We start from the raw sequence: 20,043 nt of genomic DNA, 5'->3' as shown, positions 1-20,043 counted from the left end.
GATTTTTTATTTATTTTTATTTTTTTTAACTTTTTATTCTTTATTAAATCTCATTAATACTATCAACAAAACCACCCTCAGATGCCATTAAGGAAGAGAAAATCGAATATCATGGATACAAAAGAAAGAGAGGTAACACAGCTAGATGAGGAAAAATCTATGGAGAAAAAATTTAATATATTGGAAACCTTGGAGCTAAATGACAGAGAATTCAAGATAGAAATCCTAAAAATCCTCCGAGATATACAAGAAAACACAGAAAGGCAATATAGGGAGCTCAGAAAACAACTCAGTGAACACAAAGAATATATGTCCAAGGAAATTGAAACTATAAAAACAAATCAAACAGAGATGAAAAACTCAATTCACGAGCTGAAAAACGAAGTAACAAGCTTAGCTAATAGAACAGGTCAGATAGAAGAGAGGATTAGTGAAATAGAAGACAAGCAACTTGAGGCACAACAGAGAGAAGAAGAAAGAGACTCAAAAATTAAAAAAAATGAGATAGTCCTACAAGAATTATCTGACTCCATCAAAAAGAATAACATAAGAATAATAGGTATATCAGAGGGAGAAGAGAGAGAAAATGGAATGGAGAACATACTCAAACAAATAATAGATGAGAACTTCCCAAGCCTGTGGAAAGAACTAAAGCCTCAAGTTCAAGAAGCAAACAGAACTCCAAGTTTTCTTAACCCCAACAAACCTACTCCAAGGCATATCATAATGAAATTGACACAAACCAACAGCAAAGAAAAAATTCTCAAGGCAGCCAGGGAAAAGAAGAATACAACATATAAAGGAAGGCCCATTAGATTATCATCAGATTTCTCAGCAGAAACTCTACAAGCTAGAAGAGAGTGGACCCCAATATTTAAAGTCCTGAAAGAGAGGAACTTTCAGCCACGAATACTATACCCATCAAAGCTATCCTTCAAATACGAAGGAGAAATAAAAACATTCACAGATACAGAAAAGATGAGGGAATTTATCATCAGAAAACCCCCACTCCAGGAATTACTAAAGGGGGTTCTCCAATCAGATACAAAGAACAAAAAAAAACAGAGCCACAAGTAAAAGCTCCAAGAAGAACACAATAAAACCAAATTTAAACTGTGACAACAACAAAAAGAAAGAGGGGGAGAAGATGGAGATTAACAGTAGCAAAGGACGATGGAGTGCAAAAGTACTCACAAAATAGTTCGCTACAATGAACAGGGTAGGGACCCTTTTCAATAGTAACCTTCTATTTTAGTAAACAATAAAAGCTATGTTTTAAAAAACAGTATTAACTTAAGCCTTTGTTATTTGGCATTCTATTAGCTGTAACTGTCTATCAGTCACCACTTTCATACACTTATACTACATATTTGATGTTATTAATAACATCTTTTTAACTTTCAAGTATTTTTTGAATAAAATCATATTAAATTGTTTAATGTCAGGTTTTATATTATTTCATTTACTTGAAAACTTGTCAAGTATGACATACAAGAAAAAAGGCCAATAACATTGAAGTAGCTTAGATTACAATTATAAATAGTAATGATATGTGATCATTTCCATACATTGGTTTGTTTTTTTTATAACCTTTTTTTTTTTTAAGATTTATTTTATTTATTCATTATAGAGAGGGAAGAGAGGGGGGGGGGAGCAGGAAGCATCAACTCCCATATGTGCCTTGACCAAGCAAGCCCAGGGTTTTGAACCGGCAACCTCAGCGTTTCCAGGTTGACGCTTTATCCACTGCGCCACCACAGGTCAGGCCTCCATACATTGGTTTTTTAAGCTTAAATATATAAATAACTTGGGAATTAAAACCTGCATTTTTGTTCATTGTGAAGGACAAAGAAATCCTTAGGTAAATATACATTAAAAAGCAGTATCTAAGGTATTAAAATATTATTTGTATAATACTGTGTATTTTATATGTAAAATATACTTCAATAAAACTGCTTTTAAAAGTTATAAGTTGTATGAGCTAAAATATATGTTAACTCATTCCAATTTAAAATTCAAATTAGCAAGCAACAAATTTTATATTAGGAAAAGCTTATAAAACATCTTACCTGTAAACAGTCTCTATGAAAACAAGCATTTTTACAACAAGGACTTTGTAATACACTGTAAGTTGGAATAGGCTCAATAAATTCCAAGCAAATTGTACATAGTGAGGATTCACTGTAATCATTAGGTGTAATTATTTGAACAGGTCGATGGTTCCAACAAAATGACCTAAAAATGTAAATTATTTAAAACCAATATTTAATAAATTATAGAGCATAACTATGCTAGCATTACAATTCACATTTACAAGAGAAAATTTATTAATATCTTTCTCATAACTAACCTGCAATACACTGGACACTAGGTACTATAAATCAGTTTTATAATCTATGACCATGATGAACTTTCAAAATGTGAATCTTATGGTGGTAAGACTTACCTCACAGAATTTCAATAACTAATATTATGTTGAAAATCCTATATAATATTGTTAGAAACAGAATATGTAAACATTGTATTAAACACTATAAAGTTAAAGGAACATAAAATTAAAAAATTTAATCATATAATAAATTACAAATAACTTATTTCATAACTAAATTTATGTTCATTTGTATTATCAAAACTGCAGTTTATGTACATAGTAAAAATCCATTAAATTTGTCAAGAACACAAAGACTAAAAGAAATGGAACACTCATAATACCAAATATCAAAATTCATACGATGAAACAAAACTCTCAGGGGCATTATTGCAGGGCATAATATTTATTTTGGACTTCACCAAATTTAAATGTCTTCAATTTACTCAAAGAGAAATAAATATGGCTTTGTGAAAGAACACTGCACTATTAAATCTAACGAACAATATAAAAATTTAGAAATATATGAGGTGAAATTTTCACTATGAATAGACATTTACAGTTCCATCTTTTATTCTAGAGCTAAAAAAGTCCATATCAGACATGACAATTCTCAAGACTTTGCAGATAGAAATGACTCCATATATATATTCGCTCTATATGTATTTATACAATGTACATGAAATGTATAAACTCAGTGTAGCTGGAAAAAATTTAACAAGGGAATTATAATGTTAGAATATCCATCTCTATTATCCATTTATCTTTTTTTTTTTTTTTTTAAACGTCCTTTTCTTAATATACTTTTTGTTTTCTTTAGATTTTATTTATTCATTTTTATTAGAGAGAGAGGGGAGAGAGAGAGAGGGATAGATAGAGAGAGAACAGGGGGAGGAGCAGGAAGCATCAACTCCCATATGTGCCTTGACCAGGCAAGCCCAGGGTTTTGAACCGGCGACCTCAGCATTCCAGGTTGACGCTTTATCCACTGCGCCACCACAGGTCAGGCTATCCATTTATCTTTAACCATCATTTTTCATATTTCACAGTTAACTCACGCAAAATTGCCAGTGAATTGGAAAATACATTCTCTCTGAAGGCCACATGGGAAATGATAACTTCGTTTACATCGGGGTGCAACACATCCAATTGAAGCACCAGTTTTCTTACAAACACAGCATTTCTAGAAGAAAATAAATAGGGGTCACAACATGGAAAATTTGAGCACCATTCTTCTTTTTGGGGAGTCAGAATATTATTTTTTATACAACATTTGTGGTGATGATATATTAAAGAAATTTCTTGAAAACACTTTTTTTTTCTACCCAGAAACAAGCTAGACACTGAAGATTCACTCTTGTAACAATTTCTGATATAGGAAACATCTGTAACCTAACACATGCACATGAAAAAGAAGATTCTTTTCTTCCTACTTCCTAAAAAGCCAGAAGGGTTTATCAATATAATGGCTATACATGAAAGACTCATTCAAATCTCAAAAGAAAATACATAATTGGAAAATATTCATCAAGGAGAACAGTAAAATAATACTAAAAACCAATCTAAAAAAAATTGGCTATCCTCACTCACTCTATCCTAACCAAATGAAAACATGTTAGGTACCCATAGTAGGTTAAATAGTGACGCCCAAAAAGATGTGTTCAGATCAAGTCTTAATTCCTGGTACCGTTATTTGGAAATAGGTTCTTTGTAGATTTTAGTTAAAGATCTCATAGATGAGATTATCTTGGATTTAGAGTAGTCCCTAAATCAAATGATTAATGTTTTTGTAAGTGAAAGGAAAGGGACATTTAAGACAAAGGCACAAGCAAAAACAAACAAAAAAGACAGGTACACAGAGGGGAAGGCCATGTGAAAAAGGAAGCTGAGACTGAAGTTATTTATAATGCAGCAAACCTAGAAATGCAAATATTGCCAGCAGCCACCAGAAGCTCGAAGAGAAACATGGAATGGATTCTCCCTCAGAGATTCCAGAAAGAATTAATCCTTCTGACAGCTTGCTTTGGAACTTCTGGTCTCCAGAATTGTGAGAATAAATTTCTGTTTTAAATAACCTGGTTTGTGTTAATTAATTATAACGCTCTAGAAAATAAACACAATACAACTGCCACTAATTGAACTACAACAGTGGTATACAAACAGAAAGGCTATTAGAAGAATCAATCATTACTAAAATACAGAACAGTACATAAAACATTTTGAAATCCTTGAGATGGCCATTATAATGATCACCACTGAAGAGCTTATAGATTAACATTGATCCCTTAAGTATCACCAGGTCATAGGAGAATACCTTGCCAATCTGGTGCTCTTCCAGTAAAATGACATACAGAATTCAAGTTTAGGGTCACAAATGGAGATACCTCTATAGGATCAATATATTCTCAAAGGTTCACAATACAGTATACTCAAAAGAATTCAGATGTTTTAAGAAAACAGGTATTCCAAACCTTGTATAAGGGGACCTTTAGAAGACTTCTTTCACTGCAAGTTAACTATCAGCAGGAGGTTGAGGAATTTTGATACTAAGACTCTCATGTGGCCCTTAGATAAAGGCAGAAATAACCTTTCCCCCAAAGTTTTCTCTTGTGCTTTTTAGAGCCTCTATTTTATCATCAAGACCTCTTCATCCTCAACATTTTTAAAAAAACTGCCTCCATTTCTTTACTTCAACTAAAATAAAGGTCTCTACATGCTTCCCTTACAGAATGTCTTGTATGAAGTGCTTGTTTCCCATCCTCCTTAATTTCCAGACTTGCCAAGGGGTGAAAGTGGGATATGGTCAGAGACAGGAAGGGGGATAAACAACATTATTTTAATTATCTGTTGCAGATTGCAGGCCACTACTCTATCTTCATATTTAACCTTCTCATTCTTTCACTTTCATTATTTCTACTCAGACCACATGGAGACCTACAGTTCTTTCCGTGCACATAATCTATTAACTATCACACAGAAGATACACAAATTATAACTAAGTGAATGAGTTAAAGTTCAGAATATTAATCCTGGAGAACAGGAAAAGGAACTGATCACAAGCACACAATGTCACAGAAGGCCAAAAAAGGTCTGGAGATCATAAATTATTGGTCTGCATAGTTGTATAATTTATTTTTTTTACCTCAACTCATCATTCCAACCCAGCAACTGAAGTATTAGAACGAAAAGTGAATGGCTGAGTTGACTCAGGATTGAATTTTGCAAAACAGCAGCGGTGAAATATGTTCATTATTCTGATGGCAACAGTCAGTGAAATGATGGGTCAGGTGGAATAAGATAAGGAAGTGAAACCAATATTGTCACATATACTATCCAGGAGCAGTTAAGTTTCCTTTCATTTGCAAAACTACAAATGTTCTGAAATTTACCATATTTGCATCAGTAAGCACTGGAGCATAAAATCAAAGTTTTACAAATTTCTAGTGGAGAAACTGATGAAAAAGAATTCTTTAATATTAACAATATTGATGGTATTTAGAGTAGTGAGTAAAATAATTACTTACCAGTTTAGAAGCTCTATTCACTTCTTTCCTTATGTCTTCTATTAAAAAACCATAAACTCCTTCCTCTTCTTTACCTCTTTGCCAAATTCCACTTGACATCAACTATGAATATATTCTCAATTAGAAAACAAACTCTAAAGAACTAGTTTGGAGTAAATAAGTAAATATATATATAATATTTTAATAAAAATAGACATCAAACAACTCAAATTTCAATCACCTCTTACCTATACTACTAGTTACTTTTCATGATCAAAGAGGCTCCGCACATTCTTTGATTTGAAAGACAATGTATATAAATAGTTAATATATTCAAACTGGTTTCCAAAGTTTTACAGAAAATAACAGAAAAAGCAAATAAGGAAAGCAAAAAATAAACTATAAGCTTTAGAGGGAAAAAGTGGTCAATACTGAAAGGTGTAAGTTTAAGTGTAATAACAGTAAATACTTAAGAGAGAATCCAGATTACTGGTAATAATTCTGGTTGTCAAACTAGCTGGATTCATGAAAGACAACTTTGGAAACTCACTGAATCATAATTATTTAAATTTTTAAAAATTGATTTTTAACTTCAGTTTAAATATGTTAAAGGAAGAAAAAGCATAGGACTGTGAATAAGAAATCCTGGCTTGCAAACCAGGCTGTGTGTCCAACTTTCTGGACCCTTAGGAAAGTAATTTAATGCCTCTAACCTTAAATACAAAAATAAAATCACTAGACTAAATTACATGATCTCTCTTTCATCTCTAACATTCCACTGTTATTTGTAACATTACCATACTTTTCTGTTCACAATAAAATAGAATCTTGTAAGTTTTGAGCCTAGGGATAGTATCTTTCTGAATTATTAAACTCATTAGAAAGAGAATGTAAGAAAAATTTTGATTTCATTAAATAAATTAAATAATTCAAAAATACTTTAAATTTGTGATTAAAGAGGCTTATTTTAATCGGTATTCTAGATTCTTAAGAAAACCAAGTAACATACATTACTTAAGAATTAGTTATGAAAAACAACCCACTAATAAAATAGCTTTCCTAATTCTACTACATAAAAAGTGAAATAAACACAAAAAAGGAAAAAGTTTTCTTCTGTGATGCAAATTATAATAAACCCCTACTTAAAAACAAATTTGGAATGCCAACTCATATTCCCTTAAGTCTTAGTACAAAGTAATTAGGTTCTCAGACCAGTCTACAAGTCTATTTAATCCATAGGGTAACTGAGACACAAAATCATAGTCTTAGAGAACCAAGGAATATGTCAGATGTTTTCTCAAGGAAGCATTTTAAAGAGCTTTTACATGGATATGTGTTGACTATAAAAATATGTCCACAAATTTGTTGATACATCTTTATTTAAGAGGTGAGGCCTAATTCCCTTCCTCTTGAACGGTGGGCTAGACTCAGTAACTCACTTCTACCAAATAGCATAAAGCAAAAAGTAACAGTAGTAAGTGACTAAAGACCAGGTCATATGATTCCATCTTGGTTTATCTCTCTCTCTCTCTCTCTTTTTTCCATCACTTCCTCTGGGAGAAGTCAGATTTCACGCTGTGAGACACTATGGAGGAACCCATAAAATATGAACTTAAGACAGAGACAGTGAAGTGAGAAGTTGGTAGAAGGAACAAACGAGAGACTAGTTTTCAGTATGAAATCACTTTTTCTTCCTTTTGAGTGATCCACCGTAAATTAGCCTCTTTCCTTTTCTACAAATATTAACTTTTCCAGATTCTTTGTGAAATAAAATGCTTTCCTTTTACTTCCTTAACCTTCAAAAGTCTTATGAGATTTACCACTAGCAACACTGAAAACAAGAAAGTGGCAAAAAGAACAACTTCCTTAAGACTGAACCATTTAATCCTTTTTTCCACTTAGGCACTATAAGGTTAGATAAAAATAAATAGGTACTAATTATAGGTTTTTATACGTATCCAGTAATTTCAGGATCTTAGAATTTGATAATGAAAATCCTATTTTTACATATAGACAAAATGAGAACCAGAGAAGTTAAATGACTTATCCACTTCTCAGAAACCAGTTATCAGGATCTAATTCTCTTTTTTAGAAGAATAGCAAATGTCTAAGGTTTAATTATAAATTATACTCACCAAACAATAGTAATGTACAGTGAGATTCCATTTCTCATTAGTTTTCTTTTCTCCATACTTATTAGGACAGTCATCATTTTTACGACAGAAAACACAAGCTAAAAGTGAAAAAGAAAATAGATATTAAAAATATTTTTTAGATCTTCAAAAATACTTAAGGACCGGCCCGTGGAGCCAAAGTTTGCAGCTGTCCCATGAGCAGGCTCCTCTGGCAGGGGCGGGGTGAAAGCTGAGAATCAGGCAGAGACCCGCAGCTGAGCAAAGGTGCTCATCCCTGCCCTCAGGGCCAAGGCTTGCAGCCTGCACCGCACATAACACTACCCGAGGGGGAGGCGCAAAGGCCTAGGCCACCGAGGCTTGTACACCCAAGCACATGATCACAGCCCCTCCCATGAAGGAGAGGCAGAAACCACAGCAACAGCCACAGTGGGCTGGCACCGGTAACACCCATACCCGAATGCCCTAGGCAGCAGCAGCAGAGGGGGTGGCGGGCCTGCAGACAGACGACACCTAGGGAACACAGGCCACATCCAGTGCACTCCAGTGGCCAAAACCTTCTTTTACACAGACAAAATGGGAAGGCAGAGAAATGTAAAACAAATGAATCAAGAGAAATCCCCAGAAAAGGACCTGAATGAGTCAGATATAACCAAATTACCGGTTGTAGAGTTTAAAATAACGACTGTTAGGATGCTCAAAGATATTAGAACAATAGATGGTCATTACAAACACCTAAATAAAGAGATAGCAAATATAAAAAAGGACATTGAAATAATAAAAAAGAATCAGTCAGAAATGACAAATACAATATCAAATATAAAGAATACAATGGAAGGAATTAAAAGCAGGATGGATGAAGCTGAGAATCAAATCAGCGAGTTACTCAAGGACAAGATAAATGAAGGCACAGAAGCAGAGCAAAAAAAAGAAAAAAGATTCAAAAGTCTGAGGAAACTCTAAGAGAGCTCTGTGACAACATGAAGAAAAATAACATCCGCATCATAGGGGGTCCTGAAGAAGAAGAGAGAGAGAACAAGAGATAGAGACTTTGGTTAAAACATATCATAGTTAAAAATTTCCCACAATTAAGGCAGTAAAATGTCTCACAGGTTCAAGAAGCACAGAGAACTCTATTAAAGAGAAACCCAAAGAAATCTACACCAAGACACGTAATAATTAAAATACCAAAGCTAATTGATAAAGAGAAAATATTAAAGCTGCTAGGAAAAAAAAGGCTATCACCTACAAAGGAGCCCCCATAAGGATGACTTCCGACTTCTCAACAGAAACACTTGAGGCCAGAAGGGAATGACAAGAAATATTCAAAGTAATGCAGAACAAGAGCCTACAACCAAGACTACTTTATCCAGCAAGGCTATCATTTAAAATTGAAGGAGAAATAAAAAGCTTTACAGACAAAAAAAAAAAACCTCAAGAAATTCACTACAACCAAACCAATGCTGCAAGAAATGCTAAGGGGCCTGTTGTAAACAGATCAAAGAAGAAAAAGAATATAGCAAAAGAGGAATACAGTTTTAAAGAATAAAATGGCAATAAACAACTACATATCAAAAACAACCTTAAATGTAAATGGATTAAATGATCCGATCAAAAGACAGAGGGTAGCTGCATGGAAAAGAAAACAGGACCCATACTATGTTGTCTACAAGAGACACACTTAAAAACAAAAGATACACATAGACTGAAGATAAAAGAATGGGAAAAAAATATTTCACGCAAAAGGAAATGAAAAAAAAAAAAAGCTGGGGTAGCAATACTTGTATCAGACAAAATGGACTTTAAAACAAAGGCTATAGTAAGACATAAAGAAGGTCATTACAAAATGATAAAGGGAGCAATCCAACAGGAAGATATAACTCATAAATATCTACGTCCCTAATATAGGAGCACCTAAATATATAAAACAGACTTTGATGGATTTAAAGGGTGAGATCAACAGCAATACTATAATAGTAGCGGATTTCAATACCCCAATAACATCACTAGCTAGATCTTCAAGAAAGAAAATTAACAAAGAAACAGCAGATTTAAAGGACATACTAGATCAACTCAATTTAATAGATATCTTCAGAACCTTTCACCCTAAAGCAGCAGAATATACATTCTTTTCAAGTGCTCATGATGCATTCTCTAGGATAGACAACATGTTAGGGCACAAATGCAGTCTCAACAAATTTAAGAAGATTGAAATCATATTGAGCACTTTCTCTGATCACAATGGCATGAAAATAGAAATCAACCACAATAGAAAAACTGAAAAATACTCAAACACTTGGAAACTAAATAGCATGTTATTAAATAACAAATAGGTTAACAATGAGATCAAAGAAGAAATAAAAAAATTCCTACAAATTAACGATAAGGAACATACATCAATTCAAAATTTATGGGACAGAGCAAAAGCAGTCCTGAGAGGGAAGTTCATAGCATTACAGGCATACCTTAAGAAGCTAGAAAAAGCTCAAATAAGCAACTTGACCCTGCATCTAAAAGAACTAGAAAAACACAGTAAGTAAAGCCCAGAGGTAGTAAAAGAAAAAAAAAATGAGAGGAAATAAATGAAATAGAGGGTAAAGAAACAATACAGAGGAAAATGAAACCAGGAGCTGGTTCTTTGAAAAGGTAAACAAGATCGATGAACCTTTAACCAGACTCACCAAGAAAAAAAGAGAGGATTCATATAAATAAAATTAGAAATGAGAGTGGAGAAATAACAACTGGCACAACAGAAATACAAAATACTGTAAGAAAATACTATGAAGAACTGTACGCCAAAAAACTAGACAATCTAGATGAAATGAACAAAATCCTTGAAACATATAATCTTCCAAAAAATTAATCTGGAAGAATCAGAAAACCGAAACAGACCGATTACAACAAATGAAGTTGAAACAGTTATCAAAAAACTCCCAAAAAAGAAAAGTCCTGGGCCTGATGGCTTCACAAGTGAATTCTACCAAATATTCAAAGAAGAACTAACTCCTGCCATTCTCAAGCTATTTCAAAAAATTGAAGAGGAATTAAGACTTCCAAGCTCCTTTTATGAGGCGAGTATAATTCTGATTCCAAAACCAGGCAAAGACAACACAAAGAAAGAAAATTATAGACCAATTATCCCTGATGAATTTAGATGCTAAAATCCTCAACAAAGTATTAGCAAACCAGATTCAGCAATATATGAAAAAAATCATACACCAGGATCAAGTGGGATTTATTCGGGGGAGGCAAGGCTGGTATAATATTCGCAAATCAATCAATGTGATTCATCACATAAATAAAAAGGAGAAAAACCGCATGATAATTTCAATAGATGCAGAAAAAGCATTTGATAAAATCCAGCACCCATTCATGATCAAAATTCTCAGCAAAGTGGGAATACAAGGGAAAATACATCAACATGATAAAGGCCATCTATGACAAACCCACAGCCAACACCATACTCAATGGGCTAAAATTAAAAGCAATCCTCTTAAGATAAGGAACAAGGTAGGGGTGTCCCCTTTCACCACTCTTATTCAACATTGTTCTGGAAGTCCTAGCCACAGTAATCAGACAAGAAAAAAAAATAAAAGGCATCCAAATGGAAAAGAAGAAGTAAAACTATCATTATTTGCAGACGATATGATATTGTATATAGAAAACCCTACAGTCTCAGTCAAAAAACTACTGGAATTGATAAATGAATTCAGCAAGGGGGCAGGATACAAAATTAATACTCAGAAATCAGAGGCATTTTTATACACTAACTGTCAGAAAGAGAAATTAAGGAAGCAATCCCCTTCACCATTGCAACCAAAACAATAAAGTACCTAGGAATAAATTTAACCAGGGAGATTAAGGACTTGTACTCAGAAAATTATAAAACATTGATAAAAGAAATCAGGGAAGATACAAACAAGTGGAAGCATATACCGTGCGCATGGTTAGGAAGAATAAACATCATTAAAATGTCTATATTACCCAAAGCAATTTATACATTCAATGCAATACCGATTAAAATACCAATGACTTATTTCAAAGATATAGAACACATATTCCAAAAATTTATATGGAACCAAAAGAGAACACGAAAGTCTCAGCAATCTTGAAAAGGAAGAATACAGAGGGAGGTATCACACTTCCGGGTATCAAGTTCTACTACAAGGCACTGTACTCAAAATAGCCTGGTACTGGCATAAGAACAGGCATATAGATCAATGGAATAGAACAGAGAACCCAGAAATAAACCCACACCTTTATGGACAACTGATATTTGACAAAGGAGGTAAGAGCGTACATTGGAGTAAAGACAGCCACTTCAACAAATGGAGTTGGGAAAATTGGACAGCTACCTGCAAAAAAATGAAACTAGACCACCAACTTACACCATTCACAAAAATCAACTCAAAATGGACAAAAGATTTAAATGTAAGCCATGAAACCATAAGTATCTTAGAAGAAAACATAGACAGTAAGCTCTCTGACATCTCTCGCAGCAATATATTTGCTGATTTATTTCCACGGCAAGTGAAATAAAAGACAGGATAAAAAAAAATGAGACTATATCAAACTAAAAAGCTTTTGCGCAGCTGAAGACAATAAGAACTGAATAAAAAGACAAACTACACATGGAGAGAATATATTTGACAATACATCTTATAAGGGGTTAATAACCAAAATTAATAAAGAACTTGTAAAACTCAACACCAGGAAGACAAACAATCCAATCAAAAAATAGGCAAAAGAAATGAATAGACACTTCTCCAAAGAGAACATACAGATGGCCAATACGCATATGAAAAAATGCTCAACATCACTAATCATTAGAGAAATGCAAATTAAAACCACAATGAGATATCTCCTCACACCAGTCAGAATGGAGCTCATCAACAAAACAACACAGAATCAGTGCAGGCAAAAATGTGGAGAAAAGGGAACCCTCCTGCACTGCTGGTGGGAATGCAGACTGGTGCAGCCACTGTGGAAAACAGTATGGAGATTCCTCAAAAAATTAAAAATCAAACTGCCTTTTGACCTAGCTATCCCACTTTTAGGAATATACCCCAAGAAGACCATAGCACTGTTTCAAAAGGAGAAATGCATCCCCATGTTTATGGCAGCATTGTTCACAATAGCGAAGATCTGGAAACAACCCAAGTGTCCGTCAGAGGACGAGTGGATTAAAAAGCTTGGGTACATATATACTATGGAATACTAGTCAGTCATAAGAAATGATGACATTGGATCATTTACAACAACATGGATGGACTTTGGTAACATTATACTGAGCGAAATAAGTAAATTAGAAAAAACTAAGAACTATATGATTCCATACATAGGTGGAACATAAAAATGAGACTCAGAGACATGGATAAGAGTGCAGTGGTTACAAAAAAAACCCAAACTTATGGAATTAGTGCTTTTCTCAATTGAAGTGTTCAATTCTTTCTGCATGAACATATTTAAATTTACAACATTTACTTCTAAAACAATAATGTGACTTTACATTTTCCATAATCTTAAATAATGAATTTCAGTCCAGAAACACAACCATACATCCAAGTTCAATTAATTTTGAACAAGAATGCTAAGACCATTCCATGGTGGAAGGAATAGTTTCTTCAACAAATGGTGCTAGGACAACTGGATAGTCACATGCTAGGTAATAAAAATCAAATCCCTGCCACACACCATATACAAAAATTAACTCAAAATACATCAGACCTAATTGTAAAAGTCAAAATTATAACACTCTTAGATGAAAATATAGGAGTTAATCTTCATAACCTTGAATCTGGCAACAGTTTCTTAGATATCACAAAACACTAAAAGCAAAAGTAATTAGAGAGAAAAACAAAAATAACTAAACCAAGTTTAAAACTTTTGTGCGTCAAAGGACACTAATGAAAGAGTAAAAAGATAATCTGAATTATGGGAGCATATGTTTGGAAATCGTATATGTACCTTTAAAAGTCTAGTGTTCCAAATGTTAAGAAACTCTTAAATTACACAAGAAAAATACAACCCAACTTTAAAATGGGACAGAAGATCTGAATAGATTCTTCTACAGGGAAGATAGATCATCAATAAGCATATTGAAAGATGCTGAATATTATTAGTAAGGAAATGCAAATCAAAACCACAATGAGATGCCACTCCACACCTACTATGATGGCTATAATCAAAATGTAATAACATTTATAACAATTAACAGATAATAACAAACATCTGGAAGGTTGTGGAAAAAATAGGACCTCTCATATACTGCTAGTGTAGATGTAAAATGGTAGTTACTTTGGAAAATATAGTCTGGCAGTTCCTAAAGAAGTTAAACATAATTACTATATGACATTTCTCATTCCAATCCTGGGTATACATGCCAATTAAATAAAAACATAGTCAAACAAACATTGAGTACTAATGTTCACATCAGTCAAAAATAAAAATAAAACAAAAAAGAAACAAACCACATTCCAACAATGATGGATCAAAAAATACTGAGGTTTAATATGCCATAAACCTAATTATAGGTCACCAGATTACAGGCAATTCAAAAAAGCTCCAAAATTCAACATCTGTATTTCCACCATCACCTACACTGAAACTACCATGACAATGTTGTCATTCTCCTTTGTGAGGACCAAGTAAGACAGCAGGCTCTAAAAATAATGCATAAGCTACCACCATTCCTGCTCACATCCCTTTCAAAAAAATGAAGTGTTTCTTCTATGAAGTGTTTCTTCTATAGTCCACAAAGTATTGAAACCATATATAAGATGAACTCGTTAACTGCTTTCAGGAGCTCTTGATACGAGCTCCCAGTTCTTCAGTTCACCCATGTCAGGAACACTGACTGCCACTGAAATCCTGCATCTGTCTCTTAGCAATCAGCATGTCCCTCACCTACTTCATTCCTTTCCTATGAAGTCATGTTAATATTTTACACAAGTCAACAGCTCTCAGAGAAATGTGCCACTCTTTCCTGTACTGTTTCTGAATACAGACCCCAGTCTAAGTAGGCTGAACACAGGAAACAGAACCAAATATAACCAATGTGTAATCAGCACTAGCCTTCCATTACTGAGCCACACAGATGCACACTTACACATTTGTCTGAGAGTAGGGCCAGAGAAGAACGAGGTTGAAAGATGGTATGGTAGGAAGAAATGGTACTACCCAAACATAAGGTGTCTTCCCCTTTCCTCTCTTCTTTTTTTCTGGATCCTCCCTAGGCTTTCAGCCTTCAAGATGAATTCTTCTAAGATCACCTTAACTCAAACATCTCAAACTGCTCCTTGAATTCATGGGAACTCTAAGAGCAAACTCCTCCATGAGATTTCTTAGTGTTGTTTGGTTTTAGCCTTTATTGTGTACAGATCACTTACTACCATAAGGTAAATAATGTGTAAGCTTTCCAGGTTGCCATCTATATCCCTTCTAGTGAACACAGGGAATATAACAGGTTGTCAATAAATATTAGCGAGATGAATAAAAACGAAAAAATAATAATAATTTAAAAATAATTTTAAAAAGGCAAATTGTAAAGGTAAATTGTTAATACTCAGCTCTACTCTCACTGTGTAACCTTGGGCAGGTCACACAAACACTTGATGGCTCTGCTTCTTCCTCTGAAAAATAAGGATAACAGTGTCTACCTCTAACTATGCCTAATGAGGAGATAGTAATAGCAATATAATTAAAAGGGCATGTCACATACATAAAAGTGAATGTTAATATTTTATTTATAATAAGTATTATATTGTATTTTCCCATGTATAAGATACTCCCATGCATAAGATGCACCTTAATTTAGGGGCCCAAAATTAAAAAAATATATAGTACATAAAGTTATTGAATTCAGGTTTTATTCACCATAAAATTCATACAACTCCTCATCACTGTCAAAACTCCCATCCATTAGCTTGTCCTCATCTGTGTCTGACAACAAATCACTGTCTTCATATATTGCCTTATCCTCAGTTCCATCTATGGCATTTGAAATACCACACTTCTACAACCACTGTATAAGACACACCCAGTTTTTAGACCCCCAAAATTTTGGGAAAATGTGCATCTTATACATGGGGAAATATGGTAATTAGCAATGTTTTCTTCCACATGATGTTTACTTATACAGAAAATTTCTAATATACAGTACTACTAAAACAATGAGAAAATCAGTAGCTGAAGGTAAAAGACTGAGGATCACAGGTGGAAGGAACTTGAATCATTCCTCTAAATGACTACATGGAACAGAAACTCCACATCTGCCCCATCTCTCCCAACCAATCCACACTAGACTGTAACATGAGCATGTAATAAACTTTTGTTGTGTTAAACCATTAATAATTCAGGGTTAACCTATAACAGCAGCTAGTCTTATTTACCTTAACTAATCAAGAATGGATGTTATGTGTTAAAAAGGTTCTATATATTTGTTAACAGGTTAGTTACAAAATAATAGGACATGAGCTAAAATTAAAAAAATTTTTTTTTCTGTATGTTTCTGAAGCCGGAAACAGGGAGAGACAGTCAGACAGACTCCCGCATGCGCCCCACCGGGATCCACCCGGCACGCCCTCCAGGGGGCGATGCTCTTCCCCTCCGGGGCGTCGCTCTGTTGCGACCAGAGCCACTCTAGTGCCTGGGGCAGAGGCCAAGGAGCCATCCCCAGCGCCTGGGCCATCTTTGCTCCAATGGAGCCTCGGCTGCGGGAGGGGAAGAGAGAGACAGAGAGGAAGGAGAGGGGGAAGGGTGGAAAAGCAGATGGGCACTTCTCCTGTGTGTCCTGGCCGGGAATCGAACCCGGGACTTCTGCACGCCAGGCCAACGCTCTACCATTGAGCCAACCGGCCAGGGCTAAAATGTAAAATTTTGAAATATCCCCCCAATATTTGCCCTCTTTACTCCAGTTTAATGAGATAAACCAAAATGAATGTCCCTTCCTCCAATCTTTTAAAAGAGTTCAGCACCTCTCCTTCCCCATAGAAAGTAAACTGATCATATTAATTACAAGCAAACTGCTATTTGTTAATAATATTGGACATCTTATACCAGCAGCTCCCACCTTAACTTCTTCACCTCCAGTGCCTCCACTTATACAGTTAGAGGTAGAAGAATAAAAGGAATGAGCTTAGACTACAGAGAAAAGTTCCTTATGATGTGTATGCTTGGATGGAGCTGCATTTGCTATTTATTTATATTCTGAGCTTGTGCTTTCCAAAGGCTCCCCTCCTCCTTTCACCTTGCATTCAGAACAGATTAGGTTTTAGGCATGCATTTTTTATAAGTAGGTTACTTTTGTTTTTTATTTGTACTTTGTTGTTTTTTAATTTTGATGTTTAAAATTCAGTAAAATTGTTCTGATTTCATTATACTTATGATCACCTTTTACTATAGCAAATGATACTAGGTGCATTATAATATTGAAAAACATATAAAAAACTGAGTCAATCAGCAAAAATATTAAGTAAATAACAGGATAGTTAATATTTGCACTTGAGAAATACACTATTACTAAGTTTCAGAACTATTAGTATTGTTGACAGAAGTCTGTAGGAAAATCAAGAAAGCAGAGAGAGGTTTAAGAACACCTTATCCAACATGATACAGAGTCAACAGATACTCTTTAAAAGTGACAAGCAACGTATAGCACTTTAATTATAATACTTTAATTCAAGAGAAAATAAAAAATAAATCTTCAAAAGGGTAGATGAGGGGAGAACTGGTGGCAGAACAGTATAAAGTAACTGTTCAAATTCCTCATTTTCCATGATACAAGTCAATAAATACTGTTTAAATTCAATATATAAATGAAGAAAACAACAATTAAAAGCAAAGGTCTATATCTATGTGAGGAGACTGTTGTGACTATTCAGAGGTAAGTTTTCATTTTCATGTTAAACTTTCACGTATTATTTAAGTTGTTCTTACCTGTATTTTCCTTTTGTAAGGGGAATGTAAAAATTATTTAGTAAATAAATGTTTTATTCAGATACAAACTATACAGATAAATATATAGAGAGAATACAAATAAAATATGACAAGTTGTCTTCTTATAGCAGACTTCTGTTGAAATGAATACACACAATATTGTACTTCAGTATATGGTTGTATGAAGTAAGCATAGATCAGGGAATTCATTTCTATTGTTTGAGTATCATTCTAAAGAGATTTATTATAATAAAAAGCCACGAGTAAAATATCTTAATATTTTAAATTTTATTTGAAAATATTTTAAATAGTTACTTACCAAGAGACTGTGAGTCACCAGGTTTATCTTCATTCATTTTACTAGGAAAAATAAAAACATACAATTTTAAGAGTCTAAAATTATCAATTTAATTAAAGCTCATCAATGCATGATTACAAATAAGTTGCACATCATTTCATACTCTAGTACTTGACTTTCTCACCTTTTATACAACTAAGGTCAATAGTTCTCAACCAGGGTGGTAAAGTATGGAGACACTGTTAAAATTGGAGGGAATTAAGATGCCTCCTTATATTCAATGGAGAGAGGCCAGGCTATTAAGACACCCCGCAATGGACCCAACAGACATAGACAACAAAGAACAATCTAGACCAGCAATTTTCAACCTTTTTCATCTCAAGGCATATAAAAAATTACTAAAATTCTGTGGCACACCAAAAAAATATACCTTTGGTGATTTGACCCCCCCCCCCTAAAAAAGGTGTTATTTTGATTCATTCAAATCACCAGACGGCTACTGTGCTGGCTGTTGTCAATTTTATTTTATAATCTAAGGGAAAAGAGGTCAGTGCTCTTGACTAAATAGTCAGGTACTGCATGTTTTAAAAATTCTTGCAGCACACTGATTGAAAATCATGGTTTAGACTTCTGAATTTCCAGCTGGACATTTAAGTAGGTTAAAAAAAACACCCCCAAATCCCTATTAATCTAGAACCTAAGTCATTTCACCCTAAATAGTATTTTTTCCCTGCTATTTTAAGACAAAATGAGTTTCCAATATGCATAAATATCATCCTTTTTTTCTTGCTATTTTAGGACACAATATTTCTAACCTACAACTCCTATGTACGGTGAAGGAAATTTGTCTTTTATTTTTGTTCATTGTTTAGGAAAAAAAATCAAATAATCAGTAGCAATGGCATTCATATGTAAGCAGCCTACAAAACAATCCATCTGGCTATATGTGTGGCTGTTATATTCACAGGGATTGTATACAGAGCTGCAAGCATATTAACTGCCACATCACATTCTAATTCCCGATCATGCTCAACCATTTACATACTGAAAAACACTGATATGCCTCTGTCTCCTCAATCCTCACTGGTAAACAAATAAGATTATTTATATTCATTATTAAAATGTTTTTTTCCTTATTTTTATTTATATTTTTGAGAGAGAGAAAGATAGGAAGGGAGAGAGATGAGAAGCATCTACTTCCTAGTTGTGGCACCTTTGCTGTTCATTGATTGCTTTCTCATATGTACATTGACCAGGGGGCTCCAGTCGAGGCAGTGACCCCTTGCTCAAGCCAGTGACATTGGGCTCAAGACAGTGATCACAGGGTCCTGTCTACAATACGTACTCAAGCCGGAGACTTTGAGCTCAAACCAGCTACCTTGGGGTTTTGATCCTGGATCCACAGAATCCCAGGTCAACACTCTATCCACTGTGCCAGCACTAGTCAGGCAAAATATAACTTTCTAATTGTTCTCTGGTGCCAAAACATCAAATGGAGAAAGAATACTTTTTTTTTTTTTTTTAAGTGAGAGGAGGGGAGATAGACTTCAACATGTACTGGGACTGGGATCCACCAGGCAACCAGGGGGCTGATGTTTGAATCAACCTAGCGCCTGAGGCCTAAGCTTGAACCAATGGAGCTACTGGCCATGGGAGGGGAAGAGAGAGAGAAGGGGGAGAGGGAGAGGAAGAGAGAGAGAAGGTGGGAGAGAGAGAAGGAGGAGAGGGAGGAGAAGAGAGACAGAAGGAGGAGAAGGAGGGGAAGAGAAGTGATGGTCACTTCTCATGCATGTCCTGATCAGGACT

The 20,043-nt window shown here is 34.4% G+C and overlaps 1 protein-coding gene across 1 annotated transcript in view; it reads right to left on the bottom strand.

Moving 5' to 3' along the window:
* G2E3 (G2/M-phase specific E3 ubiquitin protein ligase) overlaps positions 1-20,043 on the bottom strand; it is an 87,895-nt gene that overhangs the window by 31,986 nt on the left and 35,866 nt on the right. The window contains exons 3-7 of the mRNA XM_066277649.1: positions 18,259-18,299; positions 8,007-8,104; positions 5,893-5,994; positions 3,427-3,551; positions 2,070-2,235 (exon numbers count right to left, since the gene is read on the bottom strand). Of these exons, the coding sequence (XP_066133746.1) occupies positions 2,070-2,235; positions 3,427-3,551; positions 5,893-5,994; positions 8,007-8,104; positions 18,259-18,295 (528 nt within the window). The 5' untranslated portion in view covers positions 18,296-18,299. The remainder of the gene's footprint in view (positions 1-2,069; positions 2,236-3,426; positions 3,552-5,892; positions 5,995-8,006; positions 8,105-18,258; positions 18,300-20,043) is intronic.

This window comes from Saccopteryx bilineata, chromosome 4 (assembly GCF_036850765.1).
Source record: "Saccopteryx bilineata isolate mSacBil1 chromosome 4, mSacBil1_pri_phased_curated, whole genome shotgun sequence".
Lineage (NCBI taxonomy): Eukaryota > Metazoa > Chordata > Mammalia > Chiroptera > Emballonuridae > Saccopteryx > Saccopteryx bilineata.
Note: the sequence above shows the minus strand (reverse complement) of the source record. Positions and strands in the feature narration are given on the sequence as shown.